The following is a 14,656-nucleotide window of genomic DNA, read 5'->3' on the forward strand; positions in this document are numbered from 1 at the left end:
CTAAAAGAAGCAGTTAAATCCTCTCGCGGTGTAGTCTCTGATGACTTTATCAACATCCTACTGAGGTTTTTGCAAACCAGTCACTGACCAGTTAAATTGTAAACGATGACAAACCCGACCACCCTTCCCTTCAGCTCCCGTTTGCAGCTCTCTGGCTGAGGAAAGGGTTTCACAGAATCACGGAGGTTGGAAAAGACCTTGAAGATCCTCCAGTCCAACCATGAACCTCACACTGACCATTTTCAACTCCACCAGATCCCTCAGCACTGGGTCAACCCGACTCTTCAACCCCTCCAGGGATGGGGACTCCCCCCCTGCCCTGGGCAGCCCATTCCAACGCCCAACAACCCCTTCTGCAAAGAAATACTTCCTAAGAGCCAGTCTAAACCGCAGAATCACATGCTTGAGTCCTTTTCCCAGGTGGTGCTGGGAATGTCCCTGAAGCCGAGCCCAAGTAACCACACAGCGCCTGCCCCCACGGGAGGGCAGCTGAAGGTTCACGGGAGCGTCCTGGTTTGGGTGAGGTTGGGTTGCTGGGGGCCGAGGTGGTGGCTGGGCTCCTCGCGGGTTTGCTCTGCTCACCCTTTATTCTCTGCTGTTGCCCAGGTGAGTTTTTTTCGGCTGCCGCATGAGTACGTCCTCGCCTGGCGATGGCCTCGCAGCCCACACCAGGGTGGGTGCTGCTGCTCAGCCTGCTGACCGGCTGCCTGCCAGCCGCGCAGCCCCGGGACTTCACCGTGAAGGACATCGTCTACCTCCACCCTTCCAGTAAGCCACCTTCCCGCCGGCTGCAAAGCCACGGGCGGCCGCGGCATGGGGGTAAGGATGAGGGTGAATGAGCCTTAAGGCAGCAGAAACATCGGGGTGAGCTGAGCGCTGAGTCAAAAATTAAATAAACATCCCCAGCACTCGTAGAACCAAGTTGATGTAAAACCAGACTGTTGTTTCCTAAAGGGATTAAAGGATGGTTGGGGTTATAGGCAGTCGCTGAGTGTGTCAGGAGCTTTTTGTTCTCTATTTTCTGTTCCTCAAGAACCTCTCTGGCCATGAGAACAAGCTCCATGGCCACGTGGTTTCTCCAAGCACGTCGATAGCTGTGAGCAGGGGCCGAATGCAACCGTTAGCAGCCATGGCACCAACCCCTCCTGGCATTATTTCAGTAACTCCCTGAAGCAACGCTACAGCAAAGTTGTGCATGTTTGGATCTTCCATGGACTCTCCTTTTGCTAGTCTGTTCGCTTCATCAGATACAAACTTATTTAATTCTAGCAGTAGAGCACTGTGCCTGCCATCTGTTCCCAGTGAAAACTCGCTGCCTTTCCAAATTTGGCTGAAAAATTTATACTCTGTACAAGAGAACTGAAATTCCTGTTTTATGCCATAATCACAACCTGCTAGAGGTCCGGGGTGAGAGGGGTGAATGTAATTAGTGCTGTTGTGTTGTCCTACCCCAAGCTGTTCCTTGAGGGCAGCACCAGCCCCACCAGAGGTGCTCCCAGGTGACTTGCTGGCCCTTACCCCGCAGAGCCTGGGGAAACAAGCAGCGAATGCCTCTTGCTTCACCTCTTGTACCCAAACGGGGTCTGGCCCGGAGCCGGTGGGCAAGAGGAGGAGGTGGAGAGGAGGGAGAGGTGGGATGTGGCCTGCGGGGGTTCAGCTTACTTCGCCCCGTGGAGATAAACGTGACCTGTTCACCATTTGGCTTCTGAGAAGTGGCAGCATCTTGAAGATGTATTGAATGTGCTACAGAAGCCCTGCCAGGAGACCACTTAAGAAGTTACGCTCTTTGTTTGGCAAGATAAATTAGGACAGAGTCTGCTGTTAAAAACTGGACGTTCAGCAAACTGATTTTTCTGTCCTTTGGGGACATCAGCCTGGCTTCAAAAGGGGCAGCTCGCTGTCCTCGGCGGGACAGTTTCCAGAAGTATTTTAATCCATCTGATATTTTGTTATCAGCACTGATAAAGTAGCAGTATTGGATATGAGCTCTGATACCAAGGCAATAAGTACTCCTTGCTCACATTAACTCCCTTTGAAGTCAGCAGTAGGCACTTTTTTTAGGTAAACACAGCTGAACTGAGTCATTATTGTATTGTACGTGCCTTTCCTGCATCGCTGTTAGTGATAGGATTTTTATAAATCGAGACCAATTTGATGAAGCTGACAGCTATACTTGTAGAAAGATATGTCTAAAGAGAACAAATGTTGCTGTGTGCCTCAAAAAGCATAGGAGAACCGGATTAATTGGCTCATTTTAACTGCATATTGTCTGTTCCTTTCAGCCACACCGTATCCTCATGGATTTAAGTGTTTCACCTGCGAGAAGGCAGCAGATAATTACGAATGCAACCGATGGGCTCCGGATGTCTATTGTCCAAGAGGTAACCAGCCGCATGCAAGTGTTTAATTTAAACCCACCTTACAACCACCATTCGCTGTCCCCCCCTCCACCGGACAGCACTGAGCCCCCATTATTCCCTGAGCGTACCCGAACACTGGGGATTGCTGCTCCTGCTTGTAAGCCTCCTCAACAAGAAAGATGTGTAAGCGATATGAGTAATCCTTTAAGCTTTTCTGTCTCTTTGCGGTGGGTGAAGTTTAGGACTTTCATCTACTCCCTATGCTCCTCTAGCTCAGCTGGAAATTAAATCAGGGTGGTGGTTATTTAAGGGTTGTATTTCTCTTACTGGATGTCACGACCCGGACTGGAAGCCCAGAGAGTCACAAGGGTTCTGTGATCCCCTGGGATTAAATTAAGGTGAAACGACACCAAACAACGGTTAAAATGTTTTACTTGCGGTAGAGGACAATTTAAACTTGGAAAAGGATAATAAGCAATGTGGTCTCTTATAAATCTTTAAGAAAGAAAAGAAAAAGGAAAGGAGAGGAATAGAGTCAAAGAAATCCTGATCAACACCCCTGGATCCAGCGTTGTCTCAGGTCTGGTAATCCTGGGTGGTGGGTGCACACCCAGCAAAGTTTCTGTTGCCCTTTTAAGTTCATTTTATCAGCTGATTTACACATGAGATGAGGAGTGGCAGGGATTTCACAAACTCATTTCCATGAGAGACGAGGGAAAATATGGAGCGTGGGTTCTGCACATGCATCGAGTCGGTGGTCATACTCACCCTGCCCACCTTTGGTTTTTTGCTCTGTTCCCACAGATTTTTGCTGAATTCGTGCTTCTTGAGCAGTCATCCCGCTCTTGGGGCAGAAATGCTCCCCTCTTGTCAGTTCTTGTCACCTCTTCAATGGCGAAGGTAGAGCCAGAGATCAGTGGTACTTGTGCTCGAGGGGAAACATTTGGTTTTGCTCAAGCTCTTTGAGGCTTATCTAAAGAGTTTGTCAATACAACTGCAAGGGGGTGGGGGGTGCATCCTTCGATACCCTCCCGCTTCCTTGGGTGACGTTCCTTAGACTGATCCAAAGGCCACAGCTTGTCCTTGAGGTTCTCTGTGTCCATGAATGTTTTGAGGCATTTCTTCCTTCAGTTCCTTACACTGGTGAGTACAGGACTGGTTCTTGCTTTGTTCCCTTTCCTTCCCTGTGGCACAAGCCACGCTTTGGGGCAGCTGAGGCTGCCTCTTTTCATCTGACATCGAGATATTTTCAGTACTTGAGCTCAAAACTCCCATTGGAGTCTGAAGTTGGGAACAGCTCAGAAAGGGCTTTGGCATACAGGCACCCAGATGTCAGATCCAGGTATCAGTGAGATCCCCAGGTCTTCCCCTCTCTTACCACTTCTCTTTTGGAGACACTCACAAGGTGTTAAGGTTGTCCGCAGCCCCCAGTGCAGCCCTGTTAGCTGGGTGGGACACAGGCTGTGTCCTCAGCGGTGTGGGGGCTGTGTGTGGGCAGGGGGATGCTGCCGGGGCTTGCTGCTCCCTTAGTGCTTTCGCTGGGCCCAGCGGCCCTGTTCAGCTCCAGGATGTCTGTGGTCTGTTGTGAATGTTACAAGCGCCAAAATATTTATTTTGGACGGAGACAGACAGTGACCTGCACTGCAGGGACAAGACAGCTGTGTTTGCAGCCTGTGTCAGAGCGTGTTATCTGTCTGAGAGTTTATTTGCTTTGAGCTGAAATCAGCACAACGTCCTCAATAAAAGAGATCAGGCTGGCTGGCACCAGATGAGCCCAATCCTCACAGACACTCCCTGTTTTGACAGGAGTAGGTGGTATTTAAACAGCTACCTGTAGATCACTGTGCAAGGAGAGAGGCGTGATGCCAAGGTCTGCCTTTAGTAGCAAGCAGCAGAAAAAAACTGTGTTCAGTTTTGGGCCCCTCACTCCAAAAAGGCCATTGAATGACTCGAGCGTGTCCAGAGAAGGGCAACGGAGCTGGTGCAGGGTCTGGAGCACAGGTCTGATGGGGAGCGGCTGAGGGAACTGGGGGGGTTTAGTCTGGAGAAGAGGAGGCTGAGGGGAGACCTCATCGCCCTCTACAACTCCCTGACAGGAGGGTGCAGAGAGGGGGGATGAGTCTCTTGAGCCAAGGAACAAGCGCCAGGACAAGAGGGAATGGCCTCAAGCTGCGCCAGGGCAGGGTCAGACTGGCTCTTAGGAAGTATTTCTTTGCAGAAGGGGTTGTTGGGCGTTGGAATGGGCTGCCCAGGGCAGGGGGGGAGTCCCCATCCCTGGAGGGGTTGAAGAGTCGGGTTGACCCAGCGCTGAGGGATCTGGTGGAGTTGAGAATGGTCAGTGTGAGGTTAATGGTTGGACTGGAGGATCTTCAGGGGCTTTTCCAACTGAGATGATTCTGTGAAATGACTTGACCGAAAAGAACAGCTAATCTGGAAAGCGAAGTTAGTACATAACAGCTGTTTAGGGGAGGGGAAAGCCATGCTTTGGTGCGTCTCTAACTCGTTGGCTGCGTTCACCCAGATCAGAGCTGCTTGTTATGGTCACCAGCCCTCCTGCCTGCTGGTACAAACACCTGCTGGACGTTCATGAGGTAAGATGGGGGTTTAGCCATGAGCTGGGGCTAGCTGGAAATCTGAGTCTATCTTTAATCTTCAGCACTGAGGACTTCTCATCTCCTTAAACTGGAGGGATCCAATAACCTCGGTGATTCTGCGATGCAGACATCAGCAGCATCACCCAATGGCTAAAACGCACGTTCCCTGTGGGGTTCCCCTCACGGGTGCCCTCATAGACCCTTAAAAGAAGCACAAATGAGGAAACCAGCTACTGAAACCAGAAGTCACGGTGCAGGACCAACAGCCAGGCTAAACATAAGCAAACCAGCCCCACATGTCGGTACCCAGCAAGGCTGGTGTGTGTCTCCAGGAGGAGAAATGGGAGCTCTCTGCTTTAAACCAAGCAGGGAAACACCAAATCGGGTATTTCAAAGGGCCAAGAGTCACACGTTGACTTTTGAGAGCCTGCTTCCCAAACCACAGCCTCCAACAGCGCTGGAACGTCACCTCGGGGGTGGTGGCCATCATCCCCTTCACGAGCTGTCAGCCTGCCCACAGGCTGTCCAAAAATAGAGTACTGGGAGTATTTTGAGCGCAGTATTTCGAGCGCAGTATTTCCATACAAATTGGATCACTACCACAGTTTCTGCTTGAGCTGGAGCCAATAAATAACAGAAAACAAGGCTAATGCATAGCAGGAGGCCTGCCTTCTAGGAAATGCTTTTTCTAATCTCTGTTTTATACAGGGATTCATGTAGAATTAATTTTGTTATACACAAAATGTGGTTCCCTTGAAGTCCTACATATAGTTAATGAAAATATTTTGTTTTGCTTGGTTTTAATAGCATTCTGTCTTAAAAAAATAACAACAGCAGGATAGTTTTCTTGTTTTCTCCCCCCACTTAACCCAAGCAAAACAGCAAGGGTTCGGATCACTGCAGCGAGGGAGGCCATGCCATAAGCATCCTCCTCTGGCTCCCAGAGATAAGGTTATCTACCTGAGCAGATAACCCCAGCCCCCAGAGCACGCCTGGAGTCATGCCTCAAACCCCAGGCTTGCATTTCTGCGGCTTCCTTACCCAGACTCAAGATTACATTTGAAAATTAAAGCAACAAAAGTAAAAAGCCCACCTTAACAAAAGCTTTCGGATGCGGGGGCGTATCGGATGTGAAGCTAAGAGATGCCAACAAAAGGTGACAAGGCATCCCAGAGCAGCGGCTGATTTCTGCAGCGTGGGGAGCAATGGCATTATCAGCTCTGCTTCTGGCTTCGCATCCCCTTTCCCCAAGGCCCTGCTCCTCTCCAACACAGGAACAGCAGTTACTCCTTCCTGGCTGCACTGGGGGGGTCCCTGTCCCAAAGGCCATCAGCTTTTGGTCCAACTCCTTTCAGGGAGTTGTAGAGGGCGATGAGGTCCCCCCTCAGCCTCCTCTTCTCCAGACTAAACCCCCCCAGTTCCCTCAGCCGCTCCCCATCAGACCTGTGCTCCAGACCCTGCACCAGCTCCGTTGCCCTTCTCTGGACACGCTCGAGTCATTCAATGGCCTTTTTGGAGTGAGGGGCCCAAAACTGAACCCAGTCATCGGGGGGCGGCCTCACCAGTGCTGAGCACAGGGGTAAGATCCCTTCCCTGTCCCTGCTGGCCACGCTATTGCTGATACAAGCCAGGATACCATTGGCCTTCTTGGCCACCTGGGCACACTGCTGGCTCCTGTTCAGCCGGCTGGCAATCAACCCCCCCAGGTCCCTCTCTGACTGGCAGCTCTCCAGCCATTCCTCCCCACTGCTCCCGGCAGGTCAAGACTGAGGCAGGCTGTTGTGTATAGATGTTTGGAGACACCTCGTAGCCGAAGCGCATTGTGCAATGTTTGCAAGACAATTCCACCAGAGGAAGGAAAAATACAGAAGAAGAGATGATAATGTCACCTGTCACACTGAGGGTTGGTGTAAATCGACAGCCCTGAAAATATCCCGGTTAATCACATAGAGCAACAATTTCATTTTCAAATGCTTTTGTAATGGAAGGTGTTGCTGAACAGCCTGAATATTACACCACAGTCAGCCTGGCTCTCGGGTGCCTTTAAGACACTCTGGAACCACAAAATTTAGGAAACATAAATCCATGCTTTTCTGGTATGATACCACCGAGACCCACAGCCGTACTGCTGCCTGGCTCGGGCACCACGTTACTCAGAAGCATCAACTTTCATGCTGCAGTTTTATTTTAATTGGTCTAAATTTCTCTGTTATTTTCGCTAGTTTTTTTATAGCGTTGGGCCTGTGTTCTTCACGGGCTGAGCTGGGAGTTCCTTCCCCATCCCTGCAGCAGCCAGCCTCCCTACCTGCAGAGCAGTCATGATGGGTTAGACGTGGTGATGTTCCCCACCTCTGCTCTGCTCAGGCCTCTCCTAGTGCTCTCTGGCCCAATCCTTTTCACAGCACCTGTCCTCAGGATGCTCAGCCTGCTCTGAGAAGAGAAAAAAGTTAATATTAATTTGAGTGAGTGGGTTTTGTGGTTTATTATGGAATTCTGTAGCTGCAGCCTTGCCTTGCAGGGGGTGCCAGCCAGCAGTGATGGCTGTGTGAGGAGAGGCATGCTCAGTCCCCCCTGTGCAGGGAAAATACATACCTCCAAGGTGATTGCACAATATTTTCTAAAAACACATTTGGAAGGAGGAGTGGAACAGCTTAAAAAGAGTTATGGGGTGCTGGAGGTTTTATTGGTTCCATCTGGGACCTGTCAAGGGCGAGCACTGCTGCTCGGATGGAGCCATTGCGGGAGAAATAAAGCTCCAGCGATGCTCGCATGGATTTGCTGGGGAATGGCACTTCCCAGCAAGGTCCTGGGAGAAGCTCGAAGCTGTGGCATGGAGAGTGCTGGGGAGAAACAGGGAGCTTCACCCCTTTGGGCAGGAGAGCCTGGAAAACACATGAAAAGGTGGGTGTCACAGCTCTGGCCGGTTTGAAGGAAGGCAGCATGGCGAGCGTCTCCGGCTTTGGTGATGAGTTAAGTCTGTTTGCTGTGGCTATCACGCTTGAGTTAAGAGCAGATCAAAGATATGATGGATGTCTGAGAGGTTTTACTGCCTAATGAGTAATGCGTTCGGTCGGCAGTCTCGCTCAGCTGTGCCAAATGTCTCAAACATGAGAAGAATGCAGGGCTTTGCCCATCGGAGAACAGGAATGTTCACTTTAAATTAATTACGCTCCTTTCTTCCCTCCTGTGAAAGCAACAATTTTATTAATAATATGGTTGATTAATAAGAAGCAAGGTATAATTTAGAGAAGAAATACATTATGGTGTGTTTCCTGCGTTGAAAATCCAGTGTTTTCATCTTGGAGTGCCAGGAAGGGGAACAGCACCTTCAACTTCCCTCTGACAACTAAAGCATGAAATAAACCCAAATTCCTTTGTGCCTGAGGATAACCACAGTATTAGTCATCCTGCTGTGAATTTTCTGTGTGTTTTACAAGTGTCACTAGAGAAGTAGCTTAAAAAAGGAGGAGGAGGAGGATGGTCTCCCTTGGGGATGAGGGATCCCCCAGGAGAAGCATGCAGAAGATGTGCTGGGAATACCAGGGACACAGTCCATTTCATGGTGCTTTTTCCAAAGCTTGGGAAACTGAGAAATACATAAATCCTTCCTATTGTTCTGCTGGTATTTTGGCATTATTTTATAGATGATAAAACTGAGGGGATAGGGAGGGTGAAGGATCTTTTCTGGGCTGTGCAGGAGCTGTGGGAGAGCCAGGGTCAGAGTGTGAGTGGCGAGGAGAGCTTGCAGGGGCTGCTAGGATAGAGGGGAAAGCATCTCCAATGTGTAATGCTTAAGGTAGTTCTACAGAATTAATTAAATTTAAAAATTAAAATTAAACTTACACAAATGAAAGTTAGCTTCAGACATAAACAGGTATTGTGAATGTTTTCTTCTTTTAAAGACAATTCCTATAAAACTAACGGTGCACAAGATTTGGGGTGTTTAGCTGAACCTCCCTCTGTAAGTTGATGATCCAACGTGCGTGTGTTTCTTTATCAGTAACAGAGAAACCCACGTTAGTATTGGGAACAAATCTCCGTGTTCCAGGGTGCTTTGAAACCTCAGGTTTGTGCCGGAGCTTGGGGTGTGGGGGTATTATTTAGTGAAATTTTTGTATTGAAATAAATACATCAATTTTTTTTTTTTTTTTTTTTTTAAATCCCAAGTTTTGGAAAAAATCTAAGACTTCTTTCCTATTTCTTCTTATTTGTAGACTATCACAAAACTCGAATTTGACAGATAAACACATTTTTCTGTCTTTCCAGGCACAAGATACTGCTTTAGTCAACACACAATGAAAGTTACTGGAGAGAGCGTATCCGTCACCAAACGCTGCGTACCATTAGAGGACTGTCTGTCTACGGGATGCACATATGTAAAGCATGAAGAATACAAGGTATAGGATAAAAATTGCCTTTTTCCCATATGAAAACAGGGCAGAATCCTTCCACTAGAAGTCTGACTGGTTCAGTGGGTAAATCGGCATCCTCAAAAATTAAGTTTCTCTTCTTAAAGCTCCAGCTCGTTTCCATTTGTTACAGAAACACAGGAATAATCTCTCCCAGAAGAAGAGAATAATCCCTTTAAATAACTCTCATGCCAGCAGCTCAGGGGAGCAAACCACTCCATTCTGGCTCAGGAGTGCTTTGCCTCCAGACCTGCACCGTGTTGTGTCCCCTCTGCTCTGCAAAGGATTCTCACCAACCATCTCGTGGCTTTCTTGCTGAAAAGAGTGGGAGAAAGCCCCGAAACCTTTGGAGCAAACATTTTATGTCTGAATCAAACAGTTATTTATAAAAGTTTTTTCTGAATAGTTGACCTTTTTGAACTCCAACAGGTTAAAATAAAAGAGCTTTTTGAGCTGCCAGGCACGCTGCAGCCCCATCTCTGTTTTGCACATAATTTTACACTCTCTTGGCCTCGGGTGCGTTAGTCTTGTTGCTCTAAACCCGCTGGAACGGGCCCTTCCCAGCCCTGAGAAGGCAGAGCTGCATGTCCTTACGGGCTGGCACAGGGGCTGGCTGTCACTCCGGTGCCTGCACACTAGGTGATAGGCAACAAAAAGCCCCTGTATGAATAAATACTGATTTTTTGGGTTTTTTGAGTTCTGGCGTGTGAGCTCTGCTTCAACCAAACAACACAGGTTTTCATCAATTTGCTTTTCTGGGGTAGAAAAGAAAATAAGCTCTTCAAAATTGGATGTGTCCTCCTTGTGCTAGTCAATGTACTGTTCCTGTATGGGGGAAATTGTTCTCCAAGTAGATGGATTTTAAAGGGGGGGGGGGGAAGAAAATGAAAGGGGGGGAGGAGGGGGGGAAAGGAAAAAAAGTAAGGAAAATAAAAGGGGGGGAAAGGAAAAAAGAAAGGAAGATAAAAGAGGGGAAAAAGGAAAACGAAGGAAAATAAAGAAGGGGAAAAAGGAAAAAAGGAAAATAAAAGGGGGGAAAGGGAAAAAAAGGAAAATAAAAGGGGGAAAAAAGGAAAATAAAAGAGGGGAAAAGGAAAAAAAGAAAGGAAAATAAAAGGGGGGGGGAAAGGGAAAAAAAGAAAGGAAAATAAAAGGGGGGGGGAAAGGGAAAAAAAGAAAGGAAAATGAAAGGTGGGGGAAAACCAGACTGGCCACTGGTCTCCTTTGCAAATGTCGTGTTGTTTTCCCTACATCTTTATTCAGTGGTCCTGGTATTTTTCAAATAACCAAGGTCTAACCCGGTTTCTCGCAGATCTGCACCTCCTGCTGCGAAGGAAGCATCTGCAACTTGCCCCTCCCGAGGAACACAACAGACGCCGTATTTACAACCCTCTCTCCCCTCAACAAAACCCAGAGACTCTCCCCCCCGGGCCTGCTGACCACGGCGTGTCTCTGGCTGGGGCTGATGTCCCAGCGCTGGGTCACGCTGCCGCGCACCGCCCGGCCCGGCACCTGAGCTGGGTGAGAACGTCGGCATCAGCCCTCGACCTTGGTGGGTGTCTGAAAGACGGGTTTTCCTCCTGATTCTTTTGTTACCGATGAACTAAGTGAGCCTGGGATGCAGACCTATTCGAAGGGGGTAAAACCATCATGTGTTTCTCTACTGTTTGCTGAAGAAACTCATGCCAAAACGTTCCCTGAATCCACGGCTGAGACTGAGACTTTTCTTAATGCCTGTCTCTTCTCCGTGAAGAATTGTTATTTAAAAGTACTATATCGTTGCCAGCTGCTATTATCATCACTTACACGTTTGAAACTTCATTATAATTTGTCAGAGCACTAACTCTAGTGTCTCATTAACCTGTTTTGAGAAGGTAAATAATATATAGTCAGGGAGTCTTTGCAGTCTCCCCACATCTCCTGCTCCTCTCGGAGGGGGCCGGAGGTTGTAGCGGGGCAGCAGTAGCTGGAAGGGGTTGTCCACCCCTCTAACAACACACACTGGGGTGGGGCAGAAAATCACTTTGGTTTAGAAACCGAACCAGAAAAACTCAAAAAACTCTGTTCCTGAAGCATGGCTGGAGTGGGAGGGGGGTGGGTGGTCCCTGACCCCCTCTGGAGAGGAGGAAGGCGTATGGAGAACTGGGGGGTGTCAGGGTTGAGGGGCTGGTGCCCAGCAAGGTCCCAGTGTTTTGGGGCTTTGCATATTTTCACATTTTGGCCCCCAGTCCTACGGCGTGAGGGAGAATTAGTCCTGAAGAGCTTCTGTTATTTTATTTGATGCGCTCCCACTACGGAGTATGGACTGTTACTAGCTACAGCTGTATTTTGGTGACCTGTGCTGCTTGTTTTGCTCGGAAATCATGTATGCAATATTTATTTTTGTATGTTGAGTAGGATCTAAAGTGTTTAAAAGATTCTTAATGCTGATTATTGCCAGGCAAAATGGTTGTTTTGCAAGTGGGTAAGGCTGTAATATATAAATTATCATAAATATATATATATGTAATGTTTTGCATCACTTTTAAAAGTGAATCAACTTTGTTTTGCAAGGTCAGTAATAAAAGCAGGGTATCATGGACTTGCTTTAAAGTTAAACCAAACTTTTTTATATATTCTTTTTTTTAAACTATAGTCCTAAATTGTTCTTTTATGAGCTAATTTTTGGCTACTCGTGCTCAGAGGTAACTTGTGCTTTATCAAGTTACAGTATGTTTAGGCTCTGAAGTGCTTTTTTCGGTGAGTTATACAGTGAAAGGCAGCTGAAGGAAGCCAACGCTGGAATCCAGATGCTTTGTAGAGGCTCTGAGAGTACCAGCAAGCCCTGGTCTAGCAGCACCCGTGTTGGATACCATTAATAGTGAGAAATCTGCAGCTCGGAGCATGCAAAGGGGCTGTCATGAGTGTTGTGGCCTCTGCTTTATTGGAGGCAAAGGAGGACCAAGAGCAGCACTTGCTCCCAGTTTAGTTTCAGATGATTCCTCTGGGGAAGGAAAGCAGGCTGGATGGAAGCTTTGGTGTGCTTTGCCGGGTGATGTTTTTTAAAAATTTATATATACATCATTGTGAAAATTGAACTTCAAGCACTGTTTCTTTCCTATTTTTAGCTTTTTATATCAAACTTAATACTTTTGAGGAAAGGCTTAGCTGACCTCACTCACATTTTGCTGTCCTTTCAGATCTTCTGTGACTTGCTCACAGTATTAAGAGGGTAGTTGCAATCTGTTATATTATGCAAGTTAGACCTATCTCTGGAGACCTTGAAAAAAAATCAACCTTGCAGTCTTTATAAAGCCTGTCCCCCTCCTCCGCAAGCTCCCTCGAGCAGAGCTGGGCAAGGTACTTATAGGTTGGGGGAGAATGAGGTGGGAGGGGTTACAACTTCTACAACAGCAATTTAAATATTTATTATTATTCTGTGAAATGGAAGAGTGTAAGTCTGGAAGGGTCTTGCTACTCTCCTGTGGTGGGGGTTAAACAGGTTTCCTGCATTGGCTGAGCATTTTGGCAGCACTTTTGGGCCGAATCCAGGACATGCACTTTGAGAAGAGGTGGTAGAAAGCCAGCGCGATGCATGGGAAATCTGGGAATACTCATGACCGTCTTGCTTATGGGTTCAACTGAGGTGAGCTCGAGCCATATTGCCCGTGGGCAGCAGTAGCACCTTGTGGGTAGCTCCCCACTGTCTCAGGGCTCACATGCTGGTGGTGGCAGCTCAACTGGACATTTTAAGGCTTTACATTTTTACTTTGGGCTTTGCAGTGAAGCACGTGCCTTTAGGAGTCACTCAATAAGATTCCCAACCAGCAGCAAGAAGCAGATGTTACCTCCTGACCTGAGCTGGCTGCCCTGGTCAGGTTTCTGGCTGCATTTTCTGGCTTCTCCGTATGTTGTCTCCCTCTATTTACCATCTATTTTGCAGTTTCATTGTTATTTAACAAGCCTAACCTGTGGTAGGATAACTCTGAGCTAGATATGTATAACCACCTGCAGGACTGGCCGGATTTCTTCACAAGGTGTTGGACTTTTAGGACCACTCCCACCACATGAAGGTGCCTGCAGTGAGATGACCCAGGTGCCAGTGCTTGCTGGCTCCTCGATACACTAATAGAAATGATCTTCACGCTCTGTTTAGGGGGACCTCAGACAGAGCAGAGACCTTTTTGGGTAGCTGGTAGCACACTTTACCCACCAAGCCTGGGATGTTGCTGATCAAATCTAGTTATCAGTGTTGTAGAGGTATTAAACCAGTTAATTCTACTCCCTTTGTAGTCTAGGGAGGAAAAAGTGGTATTTCAGGGGCCGATTTATCGTATGCTGAGGTGGATGGTTAAACTGTCTCAGCTCAGGCACACAAGGGACATGCCTAGGAAAAGTAAGTACCACATCCCAGCGAGGGTATCCAGCTGCAGCCACACTGTTAGGCCAAGACTGGTGTTTTGCAAATACCTGAGCAGGAGCTGCTCCTAAGCGCCACACCAGCTTTGCTCTGACCGTGATGCTGCTGCAGCTGGAGAAAGTCCCAGTTTTTGTGCTGGGCTGGTCCCTCTCCCCCACCACTGTGCCACAATTGTGCTCTTCAAATGGGGCCTCCAGCTTTACTCAAGGATTATGGACACTGAGCTTAAAAAAGCAAATTAAGGTGACTGAGACCAAGCAGGGAACCCGCACAGGATCCCTCCCTGGAGCGGGTCTCTGTGCCCCAGCTGCCTGTGGAGCTGTTGGGGGTTTTTTTTAAAGCACATAAATGCTGAGCTGCACCCTATTTATTTTTAGGCTCTATATACAGTGATACCGCTTTTAAATGTCTAATTTTTTAACTCTTGTAAATGCCATACCTTTGTATAAATAAATGTTTTAAATATTCAGATGTGTGAGGTGGCTGATAACTGCACGCTTGCCATCACCAGCCCTGCTCTTCAGTGCGGTGTCACCCCCGGCGCTGGGACACTGCTCTCTGCTTCCCTGTCCCCTTTTCCCTTCTCTGATGTCCTGTTAGCAATAAATAAATAAATAAAGCTGAGCTGTATTTAGAGCATTTTGTTTTAACTTCCCCTGTAGCTAATGAATCTTCCCCTTGGTTTCCTCCTGTTGAGCTCCCATGGTTATTTGTTACAAATTGTTTTATATTGGGCATTTAATAAAACAAGTCTGAGGAGGTTCCTGTTTAGTTTGTGAGCCCTGGATCCTCCTTTCCCTCATCCACTCTGGGAAAGCTTTAAGTTTTCCATAATTGTGCTGTCACACTAATTTAGTCTCAGGGTGTTCTGGGGCTTTTCAGGCAGTTATTTCT

At 47.8% G+C, this 14,656-nt stretch overlaps 1 protein-coding gene across 4 annotated transcripts in view; it reads left to right on the plus strand.

Annotated features, from left to right (window-relative positions):
- The window catches only part of LYPD6 (LY6/PLAUR domain containing 6), a 39,303-nt gene extending 27,800 nt beyond the window's left edge, over nt 1-11,503 (plus strand). For all 4 annotated transcript variants that reach the window (XM_074873836.1, XM_074873834.1, XM_074873833.1 and 1 more), the window contains exons 2-5: nt 607-768; nt 2,283-2,381; nt 9,221-9,351; nt 10,676-11,503. In XM_074873836.1, the coding sequence (XP_074729937.1) occupies nt 651-768; nt 2,283-2,381; nt 9,221-9,351; nt 10,676-10,879 (552 nt within the window). In that variant the 5' untranslated portion in view covers nt 607-650 and the 3' untranslated portion in view covers nt 10,880-11,503. The remainder of the gene's footprint in view (nt 1-606; nt 769-2,282; nt 2,382-9,220; nt 9,352-10,675) is intronic.
- Nucleotides 11,504-14,656: the final 3,153 nt, after the last annotated feature.

Source organism: Strix uralensis, chromosome 6 (genome assembly GCF_047716275.1).
Source record: "Strix uralensis isolate ZFMK-TIS-50842 chromosome 6, bStrUra1, whole genome shotgun sequence".
Lineage (NCBI taxonomy): Eukaryota > Metazoa > Chordata > Aves > Strigiformes > Strigidae > Strix > Strix uralensis.